The 10,524-nt window shown below is 35.0% G+C and overlaps 1 protein-coding gene across 3 annotated transcripts; it reads left to right on the plus strand.

The window, feature by feature from the left end:
* Positions 1–2,698: 2,698 nt before the first annotated feature.
* LOC132303842 (F-box/LRR-repeat protein 13-like) lies at positions 2,699–5,846 on the plus strand. 3 transcript variants are annotated; one of them, XM_059801287.1, is made up of 5 exons: positions 2,700–2,862; positions 3,308–3,392; positions 3,575–4,451; positions 4,567–4,713; positions 5,406–5,846. In XM_059801287.1, exons 2-5 carry the CDS (start codon positions 3,325–3,327, stop codon positions 5,703–5,705), a joined length of 1,392 nt encoding a protein of 463 aa, XP_059657270.1. In that variant the 5' UTR covers positions 2,700–2,862; positions 3,308–3,324; the 3' UTR covers positions 5,706–5,846. The 3 variants fall into 3 exon arrangements, with proteins under 3 accessions (XP_059657271.1, XP_059657270.1, XP_059657272.1); XM_059801288.1 differs by lacking the exon at positions 4,567–4,713 and having other exon boundaries at positions 2,699–2,862; XM_059801289.1 differs by lacking the exons at positions 2,700–2,862; positions 3,308–3,392 and having other exon boundaries at positions 3,612–3,712; positions 4,158–4,451.
* Positions 5,847–10,524: the final 4,678 nt, after the last annotated feature.

The raw sequence follows: 10,524 nt of genomic DNA on the forward strand, positions 1-10,524 counted from the left end.
TATTATTATAAAATAATAATCTATAAATATATAATTTATTATAATATAAAGTTTAATATAATCAAATAAAATTATAAAATAAATAAATCTGATTAAAAGTCGAGGTTAGAATTTGATTCGATATTCTTAAGACAGATTTGTCCTGCTATGGTGTTAACGGATTCAGTGGTGTTTATCTTTTAGAATAGAACAGCTTGTCTTCCTTTGGTAATAGCACTGCAAATCAAAGGAATAGGCGAACTGGTTCGGTGTAGTACTCTCTGACTCAAATTTGGATTCGGAGTGAGTGACTAAGGCTCGAATCCAAGTACTAAGGTTCGAACTCACAGACTAAAGAGAGGAGGCTGACTAAGGCTCGAATCCAAGTACTAAGGTTCGAACTCACAAGAAGAAAATTTAGAAGAAGAGAAGAATTCTCTGAATTTTGGTGTAATTTGGAATGAACCCAAGGAGGGGTATTTATAGGCTACATGGTGCCTTTTTCCAAATGGGTGCAACCATTGGTTCACAATGTTTTAGGAAAAACTGCAGGTTGTTTATTCTAGAAAAGGGTGCAACCATTGGTTCATAATGGTTAACATAAAATTGTTTTATGATTTTAATTTTAATTAAATACCAAAACTGTTTTAATCCATTATGAAGCCCAGCAAACAACTGGCCCAATTCGGCCATCTTAATAAACCCAGCAAAAAAATATTAAAATCCAACCACATAAGCCCAATTTCGTTTAATAAAAAATTAAACATATTTCACAATCAAGCCCCGCCTTAGACCGGACCGGGTCGGGCAGCACACGTGTGGTAGTTGGTTCGAACCCAAGCTTGCCTAGGTCCTCCCCCTCTTAAAATCTTGGGTACCCTCGAGCCTAAACCCAAATCTCATACTAGGCTTATATGAACTCAATTTGGTTTTAATATTTTTTCGATGTGGGACAAACATTTCTCACATTTTGCAAACCTATTTAGGCTTATCAAATTCCTTACTTTGGAGCTAATTTCTCATTCACTCGGAAACGGATTTGAGGAAGTAAATATACCAGGTTCATCTCCTTGCAGAGAGGAACACGCTCGTCCATAGATCTGAAAATAATTCGTACCGGAATCTATTCAAAATCTCATCCAAAGTTTATGTTTTTAATGCTCTTGTTTCCAACAAATCTATACTTACTACATATAAAAGTGTAAGAATTTTTTATTATTTATATACTTTTTTTAAATATAAAAATATGGTTTTCCTATCATTAAAAGTGTTCTTTATATATATATATATATAGAGAGAGAGAGAGAGAGAGTTTTGTGGAGGCCAAGAAGTTTTGCTTCGTCCCAAAATCTGATTACGGAGTGGTATTTTTTTGCCTTTAGGATAAATTTGAAATTCACTCTTATCAATATGCTAAAATTATTATTAAAATCCTTCTAGCCTAACAAGTTAGGGAAGAGAGAGTAGTTTTAATGGTTTTTCCTATCATTAAAGTAAATTAAAAGTGTATTAAAATGGTCCAACAGCTTTAGCCCATCAATCCACACACGGTCTTTTAAAGCTTAAATTATTATTATAATGGTTTTGTATGCTAAAGCTTTACTTGCACTGTATGACTCCATTACTCCTCCTCCTCGTTACAGCTTGCATTTGTCAATCTCAATCACAGAAGAAAATGGCGAAGTGTGAGAAGTTGGCCCCATCAGTATCTTAAGGTGGTGGAATTCATTAGGTTCGTTGCTCAAATAACCGATCTTGAGCTTGCAATGTATTTAATCACGAGTGTTCTCAATTCTGAGAAGATTACTTTTGATATTCGCACACCCTCCATTTGAGTTTACGAAGACCAAGCAGAAAAAAGTAACAAGAAAGCGCACTGAGAAACTTTGAACCAAACTCCTTGTCGGAGCAACTTTGGTGATCCTTTAATTAGTTATATGTTTGTATAATCTATTTATTAGTACGATTGTAAAGTGGAGAGATTTTATTTATTTATTTATTATTATTATTATTTTAATAATAATAATAATAATGGGCTGTGCATCATTAGCACGATTTCTTATCCATATTTATAAAAGAAATACATTAGCAAATACTTCTGTATTTCCCAACACGCATGAAGAAATAAGCCTATCAATGCTTTTTTTTTCCCCTTTCTGATATGCCCTGAAGCAAAACCTGTGATTATTCTATTTTTCTCTAGAAAAACGACTTGGACCAGATTTATGTAGTACACTTAAAATCTAGGATGTCTGTGAGGATGTGAATGAATAATACATAATAACATATTTGTGAAAGAAATTTGTTGTGATATTTATTACTTACCGTTCGAATCAACTTTATTTTTTAATTAATTTAAATTTATTGGCGTGAATTCACAAATTGGAAGTTTTTTTTTTTTTTTTTAATAGAAAATTTGACAGATTAATTTACAAATTTATATATTTATTTATTAAACGTCAATAATTATCCTTTATAATTGAGAATTATTTTATTTGCCTTCATCACGTAATGGTGGTGGTGGACTATGCAAGATGAAAAAACCGCGTAAGACCCTGAAAACTGGTTAACTGAAAGGCCCAATGGTATTTTACTAAGTATTCTCCATATTAAAAGGTTGAGCCCAACTCACAACATTTCAATGGCAAGCCCAAAAAGTTAATTCATTAACCAATCTCACAACCCTTAGATTTAAAAGCATCTCAACCGTTGTCGAGACATAATAATAACCTGTGTCAGACGAGATGTTCAGTTCCGAGCCCAACTCTCTCTCTCTCAAGGATGATGATCTGAAGGCGCAAGATTTTGTAAATTTTTGTTTCTATCATGAAAATCCCTTCTGTAAATTTTCAGAGACAAAATAGGAGGAATCTACAAGATCTTGTAAGTTTTGCTTTCATTATGAAATTTTGTTCTGTAAATTTCCTTTTTCCTTCTGGTGAGAGACAAAAGATCGGATTTTTTCTTTATTTTTTTTAAGAATCAGCAAAATAGGAGGAATCTACAAAATCTTGTAAATTTGTTCCGTAAATTCTATTTCCTTCTTGTGAGAAACAAAAGATCGGTTAAACCAGTATTATTTATTTAGTTGCCTAATCCTAGTAGGAAACATACTACAGAATTACTACTTTCCAAGTTGGTAATAACCCAATTTAACATCACTTTCCAGACTCAATCTAACGCCCTTAATCTATATAAAGTTGTTTTCTTTTCCAGACTCAACACAAAATTGCTCTCTCTCTTTTTTTTCTTTTGCTCTCTTTTTTGGTTTTTATATCTCTCTAATCAGTTCATCTTCTCCTGCTGCTATCTCCTATTGGATCTGCAGAATTATTTGTTAAAATTATGCAGAAAACTGTAAGTTCAAATCCCATGGAGAAAACCACCTTAATATGTTGTGCTCAAAACGCAAGGTACCATCTTTTTTAACTTCTGTATCTATGGATTTCTATGCCTCTTTTATATTTTTTATTTTTAAATAAATGAAGATATTTTGTTACAAAAATTCAGCACTACTATGGTGTTTCTGTTAACTCACAGTTTTTTAATTATTATTATTATTTTAATCTTTTATTGGAATCTTTTATTGGAATAGTGAGAAGGATGATAAAGGAGGAGGGTTGTGTTTGGAGGATTGCATTAGTGGACTTCCTGATGTTATACTCGTTTCCATCTTGTCACTATTGACAATGAAAGAAGCTGGAAGAAGTAGTCTGCTTTCAAAGAGATGGAGGTATGTGTGGACTTACATTACTGATTTGAACTTTGATGCCTCACATATTATATATGGACTAGAACTGGAAGATAAGGAACTTGAAGAAGGAAGGCCTTTTTATTTGAGTTGGGTTAATCAAGTCTTGAACTCGTTCAATGGTCCATGTATAGATCAATTCAGAGTTCAATTTGATCTCGATGAAACTTGTAGATTTGATATCGACAACTGGGTTAACTTTGCAATCGAAAAGAGAGTAAAAAGGCTTGATTTAGACTTGTTTCAATCTGGGAGAACCACTGAGGGTTACAATTTTCCTGACACAGACCGAATTACAAATCACCTGCATTCATTGTCCCTTGGGTTTACTAGGTGCAATTCGCTGACCAATCTCCTGCTCAAAGATGTGAATGTAACTGGACAAGTTCTTGAGGACTTCTTAACTAACTGCCCATTTTTGGAACAGTTGTCTGTGGCGAAATCCGAATGTTTGGTAAATCTGAAAGTTCACTCTCTCAAATTGAAGCGCTTGGAGATAACTTACTGCGGCAATGTGGAAAGTATTGAAATTTCTGCTATGAATCTAGTGTCATTTAACTACTCTGGACCAAAAATAAGCCAGCCATTTAAGAACGTCAACGAGCTTGTTGAACTGAATATTGGGGGTGCTTACTACGATTATCTAATTTATAACTTTTTCGAGATTTCAAGCTATCTTTCTCATCTAGAGAGCCTTACGTTGACCATGACCTCCGTTGAGGTTAGTTAGTTTAACTAATTCTTTTTATCTCCTCCCCTTAATTTTTATTTTATTCATTTTTTAACATAATTATCAATTTGTGCTGATTTACTATTTTTTCTTTGGGTTTATTCAGAATGGTATCAAGTTTGCTAAATTTCCAGTCTTTGATAAGCTCAAGCAACTGGAGTTGAAAATTTATGTTATAAGTGAATATCAAAGTCTTCTAGTTTTTGCTCTCTTGATAGAGGCGTGCCCTTTCTTGAATAAATTTGTGTTACAGGTAATAAGTCTCATTTCTAAAAATGTGAGGTTTGTTTCTTTTGAAATTGAATTTTCAATTGGAAACATTGATTCATTTGGACTTCGGCTTAAAAGATTTCAATTTTCCCAAGTAATTACTTCTTTATTGCTATTACAAATGATAATTTTACCAGTAATAGGAAAAATGCTCTTACAATGTTTAGCTTTGATCTAGTCTCCCAATTGATCAAGAATTTTGTTAATGTTGTTCCCATGTTGATTTAATAATTCTGCCCGAGAGTTTTACATGGTCGTTCTTGCTTTATTCTCATGATTGTTCAATTACCTTAGGACCCTTTTCAAAACAGTGTGAATCCATCTCTAAAGCTGCATGTATTCTCTTCTTCTTTGCTTTTATCATTTTGTGTCTTTGTAACGGACGTGGAATACTAATGTAATCATGTTGTCATTCCTAAGCAATTAAACTTTTCTTGATTTTGTTTCTTTAATGCTTGATGAATTTTATGGTTGCTACAGCAGGGTGACTAATGTCATATAACAGAATATGTTCAATCTAAATGGAGCCTGTTTTGGCTATTCTATTGAGTCTAGCAATGTCATGATTCTAACTTGTCCTGAGTTACGATTTGATACTTGGTATTTTGGTTTTGTATGCTAATGATCTACTTAAATGTATATGTCATTGTATGACTCCATTCCTCCTTGTTACAGTTGGAATTACTCAAGAGAAAGCAGCAAAGAATACGACAAAGTTTTGCGTCTCGGCCCCATCAGTATCTTAAGGTGGTGGAATTCATCGGGTTTGTTGGGCGTACAAATGATGCTGAGCTTGCTATGTATTTAATCAAGAACGCCGTCGTGCTTGAGAAGATTACTTTTGATTCTCACAGACCGTTTCTAATAGGAACTCCATGGGAGCATGAGGATACCAAGGAAAGAAAAGCAGCAAGAAAGCGTGCCAAGCATTTCCGAAAGAAACTTCCTGCTGGAGTAGCTTTAGTAATCCTATAATTCTTTGATTATATGTTACAAGTACATACTTCTTGTTGGAGCAAGTATCAGTATCTATCTATGATCTATATTTACTACATATAGAAGTGTAAGAATTTTTTACTCCCTCTATTCCAAAATAAGTGTCATGCTTTCCCTTTTTATCTGTCCCAAAATAAGTGTCCAACTTCCTTTTTTAAATAATATATTTCACAACTTTTCATATATGTTCTTTAAGTTTTAAATTTTAAACTTAAACATTCTAAATTTAAAAGAACAATTTAGTAACTCTCTAGGGTGACAAGGCATGTTCCATATGTCCCCTTAAAAATTACTTCTCTCCAAACGTGACACTAAAATTGGGACGGAGGGAATATTATTTATAAACATTTTTTAAATATAAAAATAAGGTTTTCCTTTTATTAAAAGTGTTCTTTATATATATATATAGTTTTGTGGAGGTACGAAGTTTACTCCTTGCTTCGTCCCAAAATCTTATTACGGAGTGGTACTTTTTGGCCTTTTAAAAAGGATAAATTTGAAAATTCACCTCATATCAATGTACTAAAAATATTATTAAAATCCTTCTAGCCTAGCAAGTTGGGGAAGAGGGGGTAGTTTTAATGGTTTTTCCTATCATTAAAGTAAATTGAAAGTGCATTAAACAGCTTTGGCCCATCAATCCACGCATGTCCAGGTTAGTCCAACAAAAGGATAAAAGAAGAAATGTCACAGCAAATGAATATATATAGATACATATATCATTTATGTTCACTACTTGGAACATTGTGTATATGTATATCATTATTATATACATTTTATGGCTTTTTATCAAATAATATTGCGAAGAGACCCCTGAAGTTGAACTACGTAGTTAGTTTCACACTTCTAACTACATGAATTTGTTCACTGTCTGTTCCTGATTCAACTTTCAATCCTATATGGGTTTGCCTTTTCATGACGCCGTGATTTCAGGCCGAATGGTGGACTATATACTTTATATATATAGACATACATATATAAATCATGTTTGTTTTGAATTTCTAAAAAAAGGAATTACATGTTCACTCTTTAATTTTAAGAATAATTTTGCATCTAGCACAGATCTAGAATGGGTATTTGATTTTATGTTATTGTTCTATAATTATTAGTTCTACCTTATATCTCTATCATGGTCATGTGTGATGAAGATGAAGCAACTTGAAAACAAAGCAATTGAGTATTGGATTTGGGGTCGTGAAGACCTTGAAATCAAGCAGGAGAACAATTGTTTGTTGGATTTGGGTTTGCCTTTCTCAGAATGTGGCTTTGGATCATATATATATATATATATAGTCCTACTTTATATTTCGCCATGGTCATGTGTGATTAAGATAAAGCAATTTGAGAGCAGAGCAATTGATTGTAACCCCCTATTGGATTTGGGTTTGCAAAGAACTTAAAAACAAGCCGGAGAATAATTGATTGTTGGACTTGGATCATAAGAATGACTTAGAATGATGTTAGGGTTTATTCAATTAATTGGTTTTTGTATTTGTATAAATTTTAAATTTTGACCAAGGCACATGGGACACTACCTTCACTTTAGTGCTGCCCAGGTTACAACATACTCACCGCTTATATAGACCAATAATAAATTGATATGATTTTTAATTACCAAATCAAAGATGATAGATAGATATTCACTAACCAAATTAGAGATAATGATTTGATTACCATTTATGATTGGTAATTAAAATAGTACGTGTCAATTTATTATTAGTCCACATTAACCGTAAGTATGTTGTAGATCCTCACTAATAAGGATCTAAGTATTGTTCTATAAAATATAAACATAGATATTTTAATGTATACAGCTAGGGGAGGAGGGAAAAAAAAAAACCTGGGGTATATAGCTTAATTAAAATTAATTAAATGGAAAACAGGGGTAAAAAAAGCATTTAAGCCTTAGTTATTATGCGTATATAATTACTGCCAGTGAGAGTAAAGTAACAGCGGCTCAGTGGGCTTGGGCAATTGGGGCTTGGGCAATTGGGCCTTGAGTGGGATAAATTGGATATCAGATGAAATATTTGGTCGAAGCAGGTTCAAAACTTTCAAACCTAGGGATTATTGCTCATTCATGGTGTGGACCCATATTTACTCATTCGAGGGAGTCAAAGTCATAATGCCTAAAAAAAAATTTGAATTGATCAAGATGTTGAAGTGAAAATAGAAAAATACCATGCATTTGCCCAAATTACCCTATTATTTTCAAATATTACTTTTGTTTTGAACATAGAGGTACCACTTTTATACACATAGGTACCTCTTGTTGTGCACAACATAAGTGTCTCTTGTTGTACCAGTTGTGCAAGCACATACCACTTTTTGTTGTCGGTATCATTTTTTTGTGTTGTAGAAAAAATGGTGTGCATAAAAGTGATACCTTTATGTCCAAAATAAAAGTGGTACATAAAAATAGTAAGGGTAGTTTGAACAACAAATAATGCTTTCCAATGTATACATCAGCATTTTAACTTCAAAAAATATGACTTTGATTCTATCAAATGATAAATATGGATTCATAAATCCATATATTTGTAATAATCCTTAAAACCTACTTACCAATTAAAGCGAATTAAAAAAAAAAAAAAAAGAAAAGAAAAGAAAAGAAAAGAAAAGAAACTTCACTTACCATATATGGAGTAATAAATTTACTAGACTTACAAAGACACGAAAAGTACAAGCAAACCCTAATTCAACTTAGAGTATGAACGAGCCCGTTTGTTTTATAGGTTAAGTTGTCCTCTTTTCTTCTCTGTGCAGAACAAAAAGTAATTCTTATTTTCATCTTGGATCTGCATATTTATTTGTCAAGTGCCATGGAGAAAAGCACAAGACCCGCCTCAATATTTGCTAAAAACGCAAGGTAGAAATTTACATCTTTTTTACTTGTGTATGGATTTGTATGTTTATATATATATATAAACAAATTTTGTTACAACATAGTGGGCCTCCAAGCCCGGTGTCCAAAATTTTTGGAGGCTCCTGTTTCAAACTTTTTAAACCTACTTGCCAAAACGGAATTCAAAAAAATAATAATAATAATGTTTCAAAATTCCCATCAGGAGGTTGTAAGAAGGGTACACATAAACAATGACGAAGTTCTCTTCCAGGTTCCGTCGTGTAGCACATACGAGCAGCTCGACAACTCCAATAGGTTCCACTCTCCTACCGTCAAACATACCAAAGGATTCCCTGTATAACCTGCTTGGATCTATCATCAATTGCTAGAATGCCACCATGGTTATGATATTGGTGTTGCTGCCAGGATCCATCAAAACCCTTTTGATCAGGCAATTCGACACCATTAGGTTGATCACCAATGAGTCCTCATGTGGTGTCTGTTTCCTCTGAAGGTCATCCTTGTCGAATTTGATCAAGGCCACGTCCTTGTCTTGGCAGACCATATTCACGCTCCCTATCATTCTTATCTTGTGAGCTTGCCTGAGTCGCGTTCATCTTAATTCCTCTTACTTGTCCTCGGCTTTAGGTTGCCCATGAATCGCATTAATTATGAGGACTGGCTGTCCCTCGTGAGGGTTCGCCCTTGCATTCTGCTTTGGGTGATCATCCTGGAGGTTCTAATCCTTATCCTAGACAAAGTTGGCCAAGTCTCTCTTTGCAATTCTCATCTCAACTTGCCTCCTCAAGTTCCTACACTCATTTGTCTGGTGTCCGATGTCACTATGGAACGAACAGTGCTTGGATTGATCCCTTTGTTCGATCGGCTGTCTGATTGGTTGAGATGCTCAGAACATCCCTTTATTCTCTTGATACAGCCGTGCCAAAATGACCTTGAGTGGTGTGACTATCTCATTCTCTCGTTGCCTCTTTTTTGTTTTCCAAGGCGTCATTCGGGGTTGTGTTATTAGGGCGTCTCTGAGTAGTTATCTTTGCTCTTGACTTGTTTTCCATTGTAACCATTGTGGTCCTCTTTGTATTGATTGCCTCATCCTCCTTGAGATGCGCGTAGCCTTGCGCTCTTGAATGTTTGTCTATAGTCTTAAGCGTCGCCACTACCAAGAACGTATAAAACTAAGTCCCTCTAGTCATGGCGAGTTTAAACGCCTGTGCTGCTGATGATAGGTGGCAATCAATCACTATGCTCATTTCCAGATTAATTCTGGTGACAAAGGCCTGAAGGCTCCCCCCTCCTACTGCCTCATAGTGAAAAGACATGATATATCCTTCTCAATCCACCGGTTACCAAAGTATTGACCTATGAATAAGTTGTAAAGTGTCTGAAAGCTTCCAACCGACCCCCTCGGTAAGTGCTTGAACCAATTGAGTGCAGGTCCAACGAGGCTTGTTAGGAAGACCTTACACATCAGGGCGTCGTCCTCGGTATCCAGGGCCATCTTCAGCTAGATTTGATAGATGTGCCTGGTTGGGTCCTTCGTTCCGTCGAACAACATGAATATTGGCATTAAAAACTTCCTGGGTTTTGGCAATTTCAATATCTCTTCTGTGAACGGTGAGTCGACTGTCCGGGCCGATGATCGATTAGATTCAATGATCGCCGAGGGTTCCCTCTGGTCCAATTACTACTCCCCGGTGGCTCTCCAGTCGCGAGTACTCACTTCTGACTGGCGCAAATCATCGAACACCTTGTTTGCAATTAATTTTTTCTGGCATGATGGAACAACTTCACCGTGTTCCACCTCCTCCTCCGGTCCGGGCATTCTGTGCTGAGGGTCCAGATGGACGGATCGTGCTCTCTTTGCCTGCCGGTTAACGTTCGTTAGCTCCACTCGCTCATCTGCAACTGGTGGGCAAAAGAGCGGTGGAGCGTCTC

Source organism: Cornus florida, unplaced genomic scaffold (genome assembly GCF_030987335.1).
Source record: "Cornus florida cultivar Cherokee Brave unplaced genomic scaffold, ASM3098733v1 CherokeeBrave_3.0.0_Hap2_Chr04, whole genome shotgun sequence".
NCBI lineage: Eukaryota > Viridiplantae > Streptophyta > Magnoliopsida > Cornales > Cornaceae > Cornus > Cornus florida.